Source organism: Delphinapterus leucas, chromosome 11 (genome assembly GCF_059928025.1).
Source record: "Delphinapterus leucas isolate spDelLeu-1000000601 "Yukka" chromosome 11, BTC_Dleu_Yukka2, whole genome shotgun sequence".
NCBI lineage: Eukaryota > Metazoa > Chordata > Mammalia > Artiodactyla > Monodontidae > Delphinapterus > Delphinapterus leucas.
In genome coordinates, this window is record NC_143139.1 from 79829548 (window position 1) to 79847290 (window position 17743).

At 41.7% G+C, this 17743-nt stretch overlaps 1 protein-coding gene across 4 annotated transcripts in view; it reads right to left on the minus strand.

The window, feature by feature from the left end:
- The window catches only part of LOC111168723 (uncharacterized), a 567745-nt gene that overhangs the window by 531346 nt on the left and 18656 nt on the right, over positions 1 to 17743 (minus strand). For all 4 annotated transcript variants that reach the window (XM_089920016.1, XM_089920017.1, XM_089920018.1 and 1 more), the window contains exon 2: positions 12930 to 12982. In XM_089920016.1, the coding sequence (XP_089776142.1) occupies positions 12930 to 12982 (53 nt within the window). The remainder of the gene's footprint in view (positions 1 to 12929; positions 12983 to 17743) is intronic.

Genomic DNA, 17743 nt, shown 5'->3' on the forward strand with positions numbered 1-17743 from the left:
TTTTACTCACTTTTATGAAATCCAAGATGATAGGGTTGAAAAGAGGGAGAAATAAAGGCCATCGTAACTCATAATATGCATAATAAGGCCCAGAAATAATAGAAAGTTGGCTTCAGCTATGACTCATCAAGGGCTATTTGCATCAGTTCCTCCTGCTCTACCGCAACTCACTCCTCTTATTGCTCAGCCCTATATATTTATCAACCGCAACTCACATTTGTGGGTACTGATTACAAAATGTTCTTTTGTACATCGGCCCAGCTGCCAGGAGATCCCACCCCCACACTCAGAAAAAATGGGTTCAGATAAGTAAGCTTTCAGTATTTCAAGGCTGAAGGAGAAGGAACTCATAAACCCCACATAAGTTCTGTGAGATATTTATTACTGTCCCCATTTTACGGCTGAGGAAGACGGGGCTTGTCAAGGCCATTATTTGTATTTTACCCAAATCACTGAGTTGATTAGGGGTAGAGATAAGAGTTGACCCAGATCTCCCACAATGCCACTCCAGGCAGAAAGACCCTGTGGGTTGCCAATAGCAATGCTTCCCAAATTGGTCCTCCATCCACGTGGCACCCACAACAATTTTGCAATACCTTCCTACCTCCTATGGGATTATTTACTTAATTTTTTTTAATCAAAGTACTTTTTGCTACCTAAATTAGTTAGAGAATTCCCGTCTAAATAGTAACGACTGTGAAACAACAGGTTTTATACACCATGTATATTTTATATAATAAATTTTAAGTGTATTCATTTCCTAGGGCTGCCATAACAAAATACTATAAAACTGGGTGGGTTAAAACAACTGAAATTTATTCTCTCACTAGTCAAGAAGCCAGAAGTTCAAAATAACGGTGTCAATAGCGTTGGTTCCTCCTGGAGGAGAAACTATTCCACACCCCCTCTCCTAGCTTCTTGATGTCCCTTGGCTTGTACAGACATCATTCCAATCTCTACCTCAATATTCACATGAGCTTTTTCTCTCTGTATGTCTCTGTCCAAATCTCCCTCTCCCTTCCCTTATAAAGTCATTGGATTCAAGGCCCACTCTAAGATTATTTCATCTCAAGATCCTTAACTAATTACATCTGCAAAGACCCTGCTACCAAATAAGGTCACATTCTGAGGTCCTGGGTGAAGTTCTGGAATTTTGAGAGGGACACAATTCAACCCACTACAACATGTGAATAACGACTACAATTTTTTTGAAAGTTTATCCACACACCACCAAAAATCATCTCTCATTCTTATAGTGGCTTGCAAATCACACTAGGGAGACACTGATGTACACAACATTTGGAGGTCCTTGGGCACCTCCCCTAGCTCTAAAAGCAGCAGATTTTATAGTCAAGGTGGTTGCACTTCCTTCACTACATTTGAACCAATGTATGTTTTGGTAAATCAAGAAGTTAGTCCCCTAGATAGAGTTGATTCTCTGGTTTTGAGATTTCAAGAAATATTATTAATAACAGATTGTTTCAAGCGTTATTTCAAGAAGGTAGATGAACACTAGCTTATTGCATGATTCATTATTTTCTGAAATCAGCAGCTGGGCACGTACAGGTCTCTGTGGGATTGTATTTGGGGATTTAATTAAGTCTTCTCTCCACAGAGAAAACCAAAGCCAATTTAAAAGAAGCCATTGGGCAACACTGGACATTGTGAAATTCCATTTTGTGCAGAAAGGCAGGATGCCTGAGAGCACGGTACTCAGGAACCCAGAGTAAGCCCAATAACATTTGGAAGACCTTACTCTTCTAAGTGCACAGATTTCATCCCTCTCTAAAGGTATGCATTGGATAAAGGAAATTAAAGATCTCAGGGAAGACATTTTTACTGATCATTCTTCTTTTTAACTTAGATGCTGTTTTGCTCCAAAATCTTAAAAATTATCATTTATCAAAAACATAAGAGGGCAAACTGTCTTAAATTAAAAATGATCAGATGGTGGAGATCAATTATTGCATGGGCTTAAGGCAAAATATTATAAAAGATGTATAAGAGCACGGCTTCCCTGGTGGCGCTGTGGTTGAGAGTCCGCCTGCCGTTGCAGGGAACACGGGTTCGTGCCCCGGTCCGGGAAGATCCCACATGCTGTGGAACGGCTGTGCCCGTGAGCCATGGCCGCTGAGTCTGCGCGTCCGGAGCCTGTGCTCCGCAACGGGGGAGACCACAACAGTGAGAGGCCCGCGTACCGCAAAAAAAAAAAAAAAAGATGTATAAGAGCAGATGCTGTGCTTGGAAACATCTCAATAAGCACATTTCCACAAACACATATGGTGTAGGAGCTTTCACATACATACTACCTTAGTTTTTATAACTGAGTTAAATAATTCAAGATGGTGTAACCACCATAAAACACTTTAAATAAATTAGGTTGTTGCCATAACAAATAACCTAAACAAAGAAACAACAACCAAAAAAAGCCACTTAGACAAGGGGAGGTGGAGAAGGTGCCAAACTGAAAGGTTCAGTATTTGTTGACAAAAACTCAAAGTACAAGATCTGACTAACCCGTACCTTGTGTTTCTACCACCAAACACATTTTAAAGAAGCCACCCAAACTTGCATGTAAGGCTGCTGGCCTTCAAACAGTGTTTGTCACTATATGATTCGATATCACCCAACACCATGGCCGACATAGAGAGCTTTGTAAAACTTTTCTGCAGAATTTCCTCAGAGACTGTCCATTCACCTCACAAGAAAATGTGTTCCTTTACTTTTTAGTAACTCTTAGGTTTTCATGATGTACGTCGCCCAAATAAATAGGAAGGTTTTGGAGGGTCAAGGATGAGCAACTCCAAATGAAAATGTATTGCTTTGCCAGAAACATACATTTTACACAAGAGACAGGCAGCATTCTGATATGCTTTTAGAGGGACGGAAGTGGGGATGGGGGAGGGTAGAAGGGCCCACTGGAGGAAAAGTTGGAGAATGAAAAAGAAATTGTGGTGTGCTCTACCCCTTTCAGGAATTCAGAGCAGGTATCAATGTACTAAAAGCCATATGGAAACACTGCAGGAAAGAAACCTATTTAACTTGGTTTTACATATCTTTTCTCAAACTGACTTGACTGCAAATCCCCTTCTTCATGTAACAACTTTTAACATCCCAAGTCTTCAGGATGTGTTTTGAGGAATGTGCTAGACTAAGACAGTTCCAAGATGGCCCCACTAATCTTACCTCCTGGGAATCACACCCTTGTACAGTCCCCTCCCACATTTAATAGACCTGACCAATACATAGAAAATGATATTGCAGAAATGATAGAGTGTGACTTCTGAGACTAGGCCATTAAAGACATTATGGCTTTCACCTTGCACTCTCGTGGGACTGCTCATCCTGGGAAAAGCCAGCCACCGTGTCATGAGGATACTCAAGCTGCCTGTGGACAGGACCACATGTAAAGGAACTAAGCACCATGTGAGTAAGCTGTCATGGAAGAAAACCCTGCAGCCTCAGTCAAGCCTTCAGATGACTTCAGCCCCAGCTGACATCTTGACTGAACCTCAGCAAGGACCCTGAGCAGCTAAGCCAGTCCTGAATTTCAAACCGCAGAGACTATGTGAGATCATAAATATTTATTGTTGTTTTAAGCCACTAGTTTGGAGGTAACTTAAGCAGCAATAGATAACTAGTACAGGGAATATTAAACTAAAGCATTTGGTATTAATCATTTTGGTTTGTCATTTAACCATCACCATGGAATATGTTTTTTACACTATTCTGCCTCTCTAGACACAGTTAATTGGTTAAGGGATGGATTCATACCTAAAGCCAAGCCAATTGGGTCATTCCTCAGGATTTCTGTAACTGAAGCTGGACAAAAAGATTTATTCTCTGGTGGTAAGGCCAAGAGATATGGGACTCAGGAGCTGCCAGTGGCCATATTTCAAATTTCAAAAATTTTTTCCTAAGAAAAAGAAGTTGACAACATAGAGAGAAGCAGGGTTGAGAGACTCAGAAAAAAAAAACCTAGTAGGATTCAAGTGCCTAGTTCCAGTGACTCCTGATACCACCTGCCCCTCACCCTTCTCAATGTGAGCCTTCCAACAAGTTCCCCTTTTTGCATAGGTTGGCTTAAGTTGGGTTTCTAAACCTTTGTCTCCAAAAGAATCTTGACTGACACACTCCCACACAACTTCACACTCCCCCTAGCATAACACTGGTGACACTGGACTGTAATTGCTGTTGCTTATCTACCTTCCTGTCCACAGAGAGTGGCCTTCAGGTTCACAGCATCTGCCCTTCTCTGGAAACTGCACGCAACAGGGTAGGCCTCTGACAACCATGTCTGTACTTCATTCACTCAAGGTGGACCAATCAGATTTTCCCTCTAGGAATTTGGAACTGAGACCCACAGAGACTGGACACAGAAACCCCTTCACACCAACAATAGCACTCTCAGAGAAGATTGTTAACCTCTAGCCAGTAAGGTGCCCCAAGCTGCCATAGTCCCTGCTCCTTCTGTGAATTCTCTAAGAACCTCCAGTATTCTTCTAACAAGCTTGCAGGATCAATTCTGCTCCCCAAAGCCAAGAGAAACTTGACTAATGCATGTCCACATTACTTAATGCTCCATGCAAGCAGAGAGCTCTCAAGTTCATCATTGTATCTCCAAGGCCAGCACAGCCTCTAGAGTGGAGTCAGAACTTGCTAAATATTTCATGAATGACTGAAGCTCACCATACTCAGTGGTAGATACTCTTCTTCCCACCTAGATGGGAAGATCTCAATCCTCTTACTCTCTTGCCTTCAAGGTCTTGAACTCCTCTTTCCTGGCCTTGGTTCCCACTTGTGCTGTCAGCTACAAGGACTAGTGAGTCCTTTGTAGGCAGCACATCACATCGCTGATCAAGGATATATGTCAGAACTAGAAGTCCCAGGCCTCCCAGCATCCAAGAAACTTTACCACTGACTACACACCGAGGATCACGAGTCCTATCATCCTGCTTGTACTGTGTACCTCGTCTATGCTGAGCTACAGCCATGTTGACCAGATGATTTCCATGGCCAATGCTGGCTTTATCCTGACAATGTCATGTTTCCAGGAGGCTCCTCTGGTTCTTGTTCCCAGCACAGTAGAAGGGACTTTTTATCATGACCTCACTGTTTTGGGTGGCAAAGGATGAGTTCCAGGGAAATTTCCACTTTTCCATATAACCATCCTTCTAAGAACAGACTTTGTGTATGAATAGAACGAGAAGAATTGGTGGGGAATGGGACAGAGCATGGGGATTATAAATCAAGTTCAAGAACTTCCAACTGCAAGAAGAGGAGCTAAGAAATCGTGAGTAGCAGAGGATAAAGAAGCAAACTGTAGTGGGCAATTGTTTAGTTGATTACCTAAAATTCCACCACTTTCTCCCATTTCTAAAAGTACTCAGAGTTTCCTTTGGGGAGCTGGCCCTCCTCTATGCTTAGTCATGGGTGGAATTGATACCCCTTTAGCTTCAGACCTAAATAGCCAGAGACAATCACCTTTTACCTCAGTGATCTATCATCATGTGGCATTTCTCTGGTCACAGCAACTAGTAACATGACATAAACTGGTTTAATAAGAGTGAAGCCCTGCATTTTCTTTGATATTTGGAGGAGAAAGTCTATCTTTCTCTGACATGGAAGAAGTATGTAGACCCAGGAGCTGTTGACGGCCATCTTGCACCCATGAGGGCAGGAAGCCTTTGGATAAAGCTGGCACTTCGAAAGGTGAACTTGAACTAAGTCCTGAGTGACATCACTGAGCTCCTACAGCAAACTAACCCTGAAGGCCATTCTACCTCTCAGTTTTACAGTGATATAAGCCAATAAACTTTCTATTGGGTTAGGTAAGTTTGAGTTCACCTTTCTGGTCCTTAACACCTAAAAGGTATGAACCAATACACAAGGGCTAACTAGCAGGCACCACGTGCTGGAGTCGGCACAGAATATAGGGATGGTTTTCTACAGTCTCTCGGCCCTGCCCCTTAGTGGGTATAAACCTACTGGTTTTAAAAGGGTGGACTTAGAGCCACTCTCTCAGAGTTGTGTTTTGTATAGCTTCTTTTCACAAAGCGAAAAAATGATTCAACCCCCTGAATCAACTATATTTCAATTTTTAAAAAGATGTGGTATGTACATGTATACAATGAAATTTTATTCAGCCATAAAAAAAGAAGGAATTCCTGCCATTTGCAACAACATGGTTGGTCCTTGAAGGCATTGTGCTAAGTGAAATAAGTCAGATAGAGAGATACAAATACTGTATAATCTCTCTTATATGTGGAATCTAAAAAACAACAACAAATAACCAAGCTCATAGATACAGAGAACAGATTGGTGGTTGCCAGAGGCAGGGGGCGTGGAGGGTGGAAGAACTGGGTGAAGGGGATCAAAAGGTATACACTTCCAGTTATAAAATAACTAAGTCCCGGGGATGTAATGCACAGCATGGTGACTATAGCTAAGAACACTGTATTGCATATTTGAAAGTTGCTAAGAGAGTAGATCTTAAAAGACCTCATCACAAGAAAAAACAAAATTTTTAACTCTGTATGGTAACAGATGTTAACTAGACTTATTGTGGTGATTATTTCACAGTATATACAAATATCAAATCATTATATTATACATTTGAAACTAATATAGTTTATATATGTCAACTATACTTCAATAAAAAACTTTTTTTTAATTAAAAAAAAAGCTACCCCACTCCTGCAACACAATGGAAAAAAGACAGTCCCTTTTCCCACTGGAAAACAGAGACAATCTTTTGCAGTTAACAATGGTACAAGGAATGCAATGAAATTTCCCCCTTAAGGGCCTACACTGTAAACACTAGACAACTGTCTCATTAAACTTTGTGTTTCCATAATGCTGCACACATAAGAAGTGCACAAGTGCAAAAAATAATTGAATCATTTTACTCTTAGACCATTTTATACTGTACTATCAAAACTTTAAAACTTTGTATAAATGCAGTAGATTTATTCAGAACACTCATTATTGAGACAATAAGAATTGGATAGTGTTTTCACATTTTCAAGAATTTGAGGTGGGAAAAATAATTAGCAAACTGCAAGGAAATTACTATAATACAATTTTTATGATAATGAAAATCTTTCTACCCTGCTTATTACTGAAACTTAAAAAAACAATCAATGAGGGCTTCCTTGGTGGCACAGTGGTTAAGAATCCACCTGCCAATGCAGGGGACATGGGTTTCAGCCCTGGTCTGGGAAGATCCCACATGCCACAGAGCAACTAAGCCCGTGCACCACAACTACTGAGCCTGCGCTCTAGAGCCCACGAGCCACAACTACTGAGCCCACGTGCCACAACTACTGAAGCCCACGCACCTAGAGCCCGTGCTCGGCAAAAAAGAGAAGCCACCGCAATGAGACGCCCCCACACCGCAAGGAAGAGTAGCCCCCGCTCGCGGCAACTAGGGAAAGCCCACGCACAGCAACAAAGACCCAATGCAGACAAAAATAAATTAATTAATTAAAAAACAATCAATGAACATAAACCTTTGGAAATCAAAATGCTATTTAAGTTTTGTTTTGTTTTGATACACAGGTCTTAAGATCTTAGAATAATATATATATATATATCTCAACAGGTTACTCAAGAAAAACACATCATCTGTTTTTCCTCTCTAAAAGGTTCACTCCTAGATGACTTCCATGGCTTAAATCCTGGTATTGTACTGATTTCAGCAGTCTGGAAGCTTCCTCTGACTCTCTCATTATTTAAGCTTTCCAAGTTTTACAACTTGGTTTAAAACATAAAATCAAAACCACACATTCTCCTTTCCAGAGCTCTCCTAATAATCTCATTTATCTTCAAGGAGACTGGCATCTCCAAAGGAATCTTCATTTTCCTCTATGCTTGGTTGTCCAGGAATGCCTAGCCCTCCCTCATAGATGATGTTGGACACACATGTCAGCCTGGTGGCAAGAACAGGCTCTGAGCTGAAGAAACCGCCATGAGGCTGCCAAGAAAAACAGCACTCCCATCTCCCCTCCCACAAGGTCTCTGTGAGTCTGAACCAGACTTGTAATCTGGACTAGGATCTAAACTTCTAGCCTAGAGCAAACCTATCACTCCAGCCAGGGGCCTAGGATTCTTCCAACCTAGGAGTGACTCAGGAGTAGGCAAGTTAAAGTCCACAAACCTAAGCTAACCTACACCAGGGGCTGCCTCTGAACCAAACCAGCATTTACTCTTCATCCAATGATTTCATTAACCTCCGATAAAATTAATCAAAGAGGTTCAAGTGGGTTATAACTCTATTCCTTTAAATATATACCCTAGGGCTTCCCTGGTGGCGCAGTGGTTAAGAATCTGCCTGCCAATGCAGCGGGTTCGAGCCCTGGTCCAGGAAGATCCCACATGCTGCGGAGCAACTAAGCCTGTGTGCCACAACTACTGAGCCTGTGCTCTAGAGCCCGTGAGCCACAACTATTGAAGCCCTTGTGCCTAGAGCCTGTGCTCCGCAACAAGAGAAGCCACCGCAATGAGAAGCCCGCACACTGCAACAGAGTAGACCCCGCTCGCGGCAGCTAGAGAAAACCCGCGCGCGCAGCAATGAAGACCCAGCGCAGCCAAAAATAAATAAATACATTTATTTTAAAAATATATACTCCCGGGCTTCCCTGGTGGCGCAGTGGTTGAGAATCTGCCTGCCAATGCAGGGGACACGGGTTCGAGCCCTGGTCTGGGAAGATCCCACATGCCACGGTGCAACTGGGCCCGTGAGCCACAGCTGCTGAGCCTGCACGTCTGGAGCCTGTGCTCCGCAACAAGAGAGGCCGCGATAGTGAGAGGCCCGCGCACCGCGATGAAGAGTGGCCCCTGCTTGCCGCAACTAGAGAAAGCCCTCGCACAGAAACAAAGACCCAACACAGCCAAAAATTAATTAATTAATTAATTTTTAAAAATATATATATATACTCCCTAAATATCCTATTGGCAATGTATACTAACATTTAATTGAGTGCTACTGTATTACAGTAATTGAAGTTATATCCTGGGATTATTTGATATTTTTAAAACATCAATTTGCTACAATTGGATTAAATGGACCAAAATTTTTAATCCTATGAGTAAATTATACTTCTTCATAGCACAAAGCTTAGAAATATAGACAAACAAAAAGAAATGGAAAAACATTCCTATGATTTTCTCATCATCCAGATGTACATAGTTCTCTTTCCTACGCATACGTAGCAGGATGACATATAAAATATTAATTGCTTTGCTTTCTAAGACTCTGTGTTTGTTGCTCCCCGCCCCCAGCTAGATGGGTGGGCACCCATTATTTTCGAGATTTTTAGCAGAGGTACCAAAGAGAACACACCACATTTTTTTTTTCTTTTAAGACCAAAAGTCGCATTGCAGTGTAAAACAGAAAGGATTGGAAAAGATATGCAAATAGTTGAAAACAGTTTTTCCTGGACCCTCCCCACCCCCTACCTCCCACTCCCTGGCTGGTGAAGAACCTCTAAGTTGGGAAATGGGAGGAGAGTCAGGAGAGGAAGCAAGAGGCTCAAGTGCAGAGTGTGGTAGGGGAACTGGGCCCTGCAACGGACTCTGCTGACTGTGCCCTGGTACCCATCTTCCTCTTTCTTTCTTACTCTCAGAACCCCAATTTTATTCTGGTGCCATTTTCCCAGCCTTCTTTGCAGTAAGGCATGGCCAGGTGACAAAGTACCAGCCAATCAGATATGGGCAAAAGTCTGCTAGAGATTTCTAGAAAATATTTCACTTTCTTGATATAGATGTCATCTTTTCCTTCTTCCTCCCTTAAGTGCAGAACTGATACCTAGTGTGCAGCAGCCAGTTTGTAACCATGAGGAAACAAGGCAACAGGCTAAGATAGGCTAGCAAACAAAAAGATAAAGGCCCTAGATGTACACCGTCCAATAAGTAGCCACTGTTACATGAGGCTATCAAGCAATTGAAATGCAGCAAGTTCAAATAGAGATGTGCCGTGAGTATAAAATACACAGCGAATTTTTTTTTTTTTTTTTGCGGTACTCGGGCCTCTCACTGTTGTGGCCTCTCCCGTTGCGGAGCACAGGCTCCGGACGCGCAGGCTCAGCAGCCATGGCTCACAGGCCAAGCCGCTCGGCAGCATGTGAGATCCTCCCAGACCGGGGCACGAACCCGTGTCCCCTGCATTGGCAGGCGGACTCTCAACCACTGCGCCACCAGGGAAGCCCACACAGCGAATTTTGAAGAATTTTAGTACCACCAAAATGTAAAAATATCTCCTTAATAATTTTTATACGGATTGCATATTGAAAGTTTGGGGATATATTGGGTTAAATAATACATATCATTAAAATCAATTTTACCTGTTTCTTTTGCTCTTTTTAATGTTGCTACTATAAATTTTTAAATTATGTATGCAGCTCCCATTATATATCTGTTGGACAGCACTGCCCCAGAACATGAAGGACATCATGGAGTCATTGCACAACTCTTGCTTGTGAGAAAAATAAAGCCTTACTGATTTAAGCTGCCATACACCACGTTCTCTGTTTCTCACAACCAAAAGCATTCCTGGCAGATACAAGAGTCCTTAAGGTGGAGTTTTGGAATGGGTGGAAATTTTTAAAACCCTTTAAAATTTGGGGAGTCCAGAGTTGAGAAGATCTATGAGTTGCGTGTAAGCTGGTGAGGTATAGAGGAGCAGCAATCAGAGAGAAGAAGGGGCAGAGGGGCACATGCATGTATTAAAGGAGCCTAGTTGGCACCCTGGATCTCCATGGCTCCCAGGTTGTCCTGCAAGAGCATCCAAAATCTCCCCAGGGCCCAAATGGTGCTCGGAAATAAGCTGAGAGATGAAAAGAACAGCCCAGAAGAAAAGGTTATCCTTCAGCCCAGACAAGAAATTGCTACAGTGTAAGGATATGATTTGCTGCCCTGGGGGAATGTTGAGGATGAGGCCCCATCTCCAGAGAGACCCAGCATCAGGAAACCAGGTGGACCCAAGCCAGGGCCTTCAGGCTGACAGATGGGCAGAAAGACATCTGATGCAGGATGTCGTGGGCAAGATGAAAGAGTAGGCACCCCCTTCCTGTTGCTGCTAAAGTGGCATTTACACAAGCTCCCATTAAATCAATTAAACGAGGAGGCCATTAGACTGAGGTGGCTGTAAAGTCATGGCGGCCGATGTAATCAAACCAAAATCTAAGCCTGTAAATGACTCAAGGTTACGAAACCAAAATGCTAAGGACAAGCAATCACAAACAGCCATCTAGGCTTTAAGCTGTAGCCAAATAATTTCCTTCCTTTGCTTCTGCATCTTCTCTGTAGGTCCTGCCCCTGGCTCCTGTCCACAGAGCACTCCTAACCACTTCCTGTTTGGCACTGCCCCATTCGAATCAATTTTTGCTCAAATAAAGTCTTAAAATGTTTAACATGTCTCAGTTTTTCTTTTAACACTCCCCAGGGGTTAGCATCAACTCCAGGGGGGCAAGAGGAATACAGAGAGGAAACAATCCTGAATCTGTCGGAACTTTAAGACTGAAATGACTGAGAAACCACTGAAGTCAACTGGGTTCATCTGGAAGCAACTAAGTACCACTTTCTGTATCCAGAAGAATGGGCAGGGATGGACTCTGGGGGTGGGAGTATGGAGCTAGTAGTCAAAAATTGCGTTTTAGAAAATAATTAAGTCATATTTCTAGCACACCCAATTTCTGTGGCCTTGACATACCCATAGACATACACATGCATGCATTCACACACACATGCACACACATACAGTTTTGTGTGTATGTGTGTGTGTATATATATATGTACACACACATATATATGTACACACACATATGTACACACACACACATATATATATATTTTTTTTTTTGGCCGCACCACATGGCATGCAGGATCTTAGTTCCCCAACCAAGGATCAAACCCGCGCCCCCTGCAGTGGAAGCGCAGAGTCTCAACCACTGGACCAACAGGGAAGTCCCTGCATATTTTTAAACAAAAATAGAATTGTACTGTACACGCTGTTCTATAATCTGCTTTTCTTGTTTAATGACATATCTGGAACATTTTTACATGGACCAAACTTTCATGCCAGGCTGAAATGTGCTCAGCCTCTGGGAGATTGCATTTTCCAAAGAGGCCTGAATAATATCTATCCCGCATGCTCTTCTGCAATGTGACCTGGCCACTCCACCATCAGGAAGTGGAGCCTAATTCCCCTCCCCCTGAATCTAGGCTGGCCTTGGTGATTCACTTATACCAACAGAATGTAGCAAAAGTGATGGCTTTGTGACTTCTGAGACTAAATCAGAAAGGCTATGCAAATTTCCCCTGGTTACACTTCGATTGTTCGCAGTCTGGATACTCTGTCTTGGAAGCCACTCACCCTGCTGTAACAAGCCCAAGCCCCATGGGGAGGCCAAGTGTAGATGCTCCAGGTGACAATTTCAGTTAAGCCCAGCCCAGGTACCAGACATGTAAGTAAAAAGTCTCCAGATGATTCCAGCCCCTCGCCTTTTGAGTCATCATTAGCTATTCAAGTCTTCCCACCCAAAGCCCCAGGCATTGTGGAGCAGAAGCAAGCCATCTCTACAGTCCCCTGTTAGATTCCTGACCCATGGAATCTGGGAGCTTAATAAAATTGTTGTTATTTTACACCACTAAGTTTTACAAGGGTTTGTTCTGCACCAATTGAAAACCAGACCACAGGTCCAACAGCATCCAGAGGGCTATAGACAAAACGTTTGTGCTCCCCCCAAAATTCACATGTTAAAACCTAACCTCCAATGCAATGGTATTAGGAGGTGGGGCCTTTGGGAGGTGATTAGGGCATGAGGGTAGTGCTTTGATAAGAGAAACGCCAGAGAGCTCCCTCACCCCTTCTATCATGTGAAGACACAGAGAGAAGACAGCCATCTATGAACCAGGAAGAGTGTTCTCACCAGACATCAGATCTGCCACAATCTTGATCTTGGACTTCCCAGCTTCCAGAACTCTGAAAAATAAATTTCTGTTGTTTATAAGCCACCCAGTTTATGGTATTCTGTTACAGCAGCCCAAACTGACTAAGACACAGGGGAAACTAAAATAATGTTGCCAGCCTAAAACTAATTAACAAAGCGAATTCTGTATAAACAGCTAATGCAGTACAATGAAAGTCAAGTCCCAATTTAATTTTTTTTAATTATTTCTGCTACCTTTCCCCTTTGTCAATGTACAACTTCATCATGTGTGGCTAATGCACATTACGTGTCAGACACTTTACTAAGCACCAAACATACTAAGCCTTCATTTAATTCACAAGAACCCTGAAAGAAGCATATTTTATTTTCATTTACAGATGCCAAATCTGAGGCTCAAAACAGTTACTCGGCTAATAAATGGCAGAGCAGAGATTTGCTTGCCAACCCTGTGACTCCAAAACAATACACTGCCCACTACACTCCAAGAGAGTTAGCTGTGTAGCACATGCAGAAAAGCTTACGTAGCATAATAAAACCATATTTTCACCATTCATCTAAAAATAGTGAAATCTAGTCATGGAGAGGATTCCACTGCCCCATCCCTAGTTCTTTTTTGTGATGGTATACTCTCACAATACATCCACTAACCTTTTATTTCTCAGGGATGTTTATATAAGTTAATATCCTTTTCTCAGCCAAAATTTTTATCAAGCCTATCTGTCAACATATGCACATATAGAAGACACCCTCCACCAAGAAACACTAAACATAACACTGTCAATATCAACATACATTGAGCTGTTCTTTTTATACTTTGACTTTTTATTTTTTACTTTTTGGCCGCCCTACACAGCATGTGGGATCTTAGTTCCCTGACCAGGGATCAAACCCATGCCCCCTGCTTTGGAAGCCAGAGTCTTAACCACTGGACGACCAGGGAAGTCCCTATACTTTGATTTTTAAGAGGGCATGTGTTGACTTATAACTGGCATTCTGTGACTGTAAGAGTGGACAAATAAAGGGGTGGGGGAGACACAAGAAAATGCTGAGAATGACTGAAGCATTTATAATTTATCAGGACATTGGTACTAACCCTTCTTGGTGGTTGTTTGGTTTTTACACCAGAAACGGGATGTAAGTTTAATACTGAAACTAATTTCTGGGACAGAAACTATCAAATGGTTTCTACAAAGATTCATTTTTACATCCTCAGCTTTGATTGTCCTTTTACATCAACAACAGTAATACCAACAACATCAACAAAAACAATATGAACTTGTAATGAGTGTTCACCATGTACCTGCACCAGGCACTAGGTTAAATGCTTTAAGCCTTCCCTCGTTTAACCTTAATAGCACAAGTGTGATGCCATCATTATCATTATCTGTATTTTACATATAAGGAAACAGCCGTGAGTAGCTGACCCAGAGTGAACGTAGGGGAAGCTGTGGAGCTCTCCTTGAACTAAGGTCCATCTGACTCCAGAGTCCACGTTCTTAGCTCTGTCTATCCTCTTTCCATTTCGCATACGCGCTCTTCATGGCGGCCCTGCATCTATTGTACATTCTTCCCATGTTTGGCAAATTTCCCACGTTATGAGTCCCACTCTCAAAGGTAGAAATCAGAAACTCGCTTTCTTGGCCTCTCTTGCAGCCACGGTGCTGACGTGTGATGTAGGCTCTACTAATCAGATACACCCATATGTAAATTCAATTTGCAGAACAATTGGAGGAAACAGGCAGCTTACAGAATTATTCTTCTGGGAAGGGTGGAGGTGGAGGGGCCCAACATGGGAGGTGGGAGGCGGCAGACGTCCCAGTGCGGGTCTTCACTGCAGACAGTAGTAGAGGGCGCTCTAACAGGGTCTTCAGCGGCTGACGCTGTGATGGAGTAGTCAGTGTAGCCAACTCGTCATTTGCTTCTGGTTGTGAGGCCACCAAGCCTGACTCTGACCCTCCCAGAGTTTCTCTGAGCTATCAGTTAGACCTTAATAAATTATGTTTCTGCTGAAACTGGCTAGAGTAACTTCTGTTACATGGGACTAAAAACCCAACTGGCACAATTCCTTCAGAACTTGAGAACAAATATTTCAAAAGGAACCACACATACCTGTTTGTTTGGTTTTTCACAAACTACAATCAATTTTATCATTAATGATTTATTTTAAATGCACACGGCTTTTTCTAAGTGGGTGAGCCTTCGAATAATTCATCAAAAGCAGCAGGACTAGCTAACCTCCTTAGCTGTATAGAGAGGTCTACTGACTTTTTCACCAACTGAGAACCATTTCTTTCATAAGTAGAAATCCCCCCAAAATTTCAGATGTACTATTTTCCCCTTTGGAAATATTTTCTTTCTTGGCTTTTTCGCTATTAATATTGATGTGATATATCTGGTTCTAGCTGTGAATTTAATCAAACTCTTACTCCATTGTCTTAACTTTATTCCTAAAGCCAAACTCTGAAACTTTTGCTAAATCTTGTCAGATATTTCATTCTTATAAAATATAATCCTTATCCTCTACCTCTGTTCTACTGATGGATTGATCACTGCACCTTAAATGATGTTACCTAATTGTGAGACATTCAAAACATCTTAATCTGATTTTGCCCACTGATTGTCAACTAATCAACAGTCTTCAATATTACATGTGGTGTGCTTGTACCAGAAATACGGTAACAAATGTTGATTGCCTACTTAACAGCCCTTTTTCCTTATTACTTGCTCACAGAGCTCCCAGTTTGTGCAGGCATATGGCAGAAACATGTTCCAAGATGGCGGGCTCTCCCCCCAACCACAACTAATGAACCCTGTTGGTTTCCCTTCCCTTTTGCTTGATTTAGGGGTGGACACGTGGTGGGCACACAAATCTGACCAATCAGACTGAGGGGTGGTCTAACTTTGGAGCAATTTATCTTCCTGGTAAAAACCTCTGTCTTCCTATTTTGAATGCTATAATGCATGGATGTGATAGAGTTGGCAGCAGCCATCCTGTGACTCTGAAGAACTTAAAAAATAATAATAATAAAATAAATCCACAAGGTCTGCAAGAACAAAAGAAAAGGCAATAGCGAAAAAAAAAAAAAGTGCTGGAAACTAGAAAACAGATGGATGAGGTGTAATCAATGGCAGACCCAACAGAGTTGAATCCTAAGCTGGCAATGAGGAAAATTGAGAAACAACACATCAGAATCCTCAAAGGTTTCAGGAACTGGTAGTACCAGAGACCTCTGGTACTGGAGATGGAAAAAGATGATAAAATAAGGAGGCAGCAGTTAACCCCCTGGAACAATTTATTCATTCCACACAGCTAGATCAATGCCCGTTTCCAACACCAGCAAAAAACTGATGGTTTATTCACTAGAGAAGGTAAAATAGTGTTCTCTGGACTTGAGGACTGTTTAAATTATGGATACTGTACTGAAATCAGGTGTATTAAGTAACGGTGTGTTCACTGAAGGCTGAATGCTGAGACCCTCAGCTCTCTTTCCTTATTTGGCTCCCAAAACATTGGCAAACAGATCTTAATCCTCCAGATAGATAACTGAAACGCTTTCCAAGTAATCTAAGTAGCCCAAGAAGAAAGAACTAAAGATACCGTCAAAGGGATGGAGGTTAATCATTCAGGACACCTACAGTGAGGCTCCTAAAGTGAACAAGTTACCCATACTCTCAAAACTGCAAATTATCTTTTGGGGTCTCACTCTTAATCAGGAGCAGACAATCCAGGATTTCCAATCATCTGAGAAAAGCCCCTAGCATAAACACTGGGAACCAAACAAACAGAAGGAGAAGGAACTTGAAGGAAACAGAAAGGAGAGGAAAACTTCTGAGACTAACGTTCTCAGAGAGAAAAGAAAATATTTTGCTTTCATAAAACTAGAACTAAATGCTACTTTAAAAGTATAATCTGAAAAAAAAATAAAAGTATAATCTGAGTATAAGAACGAGCACTTGATGAAGTAAGTCAGAAAAAGACAAATACCATATGATATCACTTCTTTGTGGAACCTAAAATATGACACTAATGAACTTATCTACAAAAGAGAAACAGACTCACAGACATAGAGAACAGACTTGTGGTTGCCAAGGGGGGTGGGAAGGGATGGACTGGGAGTTTGGGGTTAGTAGATGCAAACTATTCTATAAAGAATGGATAAACAAGGTCCTACTGTAGAGCACAGGGAACTATATTCAATATCCTGTGATAAACCATAATGGAAAAGAGTATGAAAAATAATGTATGTATATGTATAACTAAATCACTTTGTTGTATAGCAGAAATTAACACATTATAAATCAACTATACTTCAATAAAAGAATGAACACTTGAAAATTTAAAATATGCTAACAGATTTAAAAACCAGAGGATAAATTTGTAGAAATCTCCCCAAAATGGAGCAAAAAGACAATGCTATGAGAAAAATTTTAAATTAAAGAACTAGCCCAAGAAGTCCAACATCCAGGTAATAGGAGCTCCAGAAAGATAAAAGACAGAGAAAATAAACAGAAGAAAATAGTCAATTCCGAAAAATGTCCTAGAACCGCAGGGCATAAATCACGAGATTGAAAGGACGCTCTGGAAGCCATACCCCATGGATAAAAACAGAACCACCCATGACACACTATTGTGGAATTTCAAAACACTGAAGGTCCAAGAGATGATTCTACCAGCCTCCAGAGAAGAAAAAAGGGTCTCATATATTCCATATTGGAATCAAAATGGTTTCAAATTTCCAAACAGCAATGCTGAAAGCAAAACAACTGTATCAGTCAGAGTTTGGCCAAGAAAA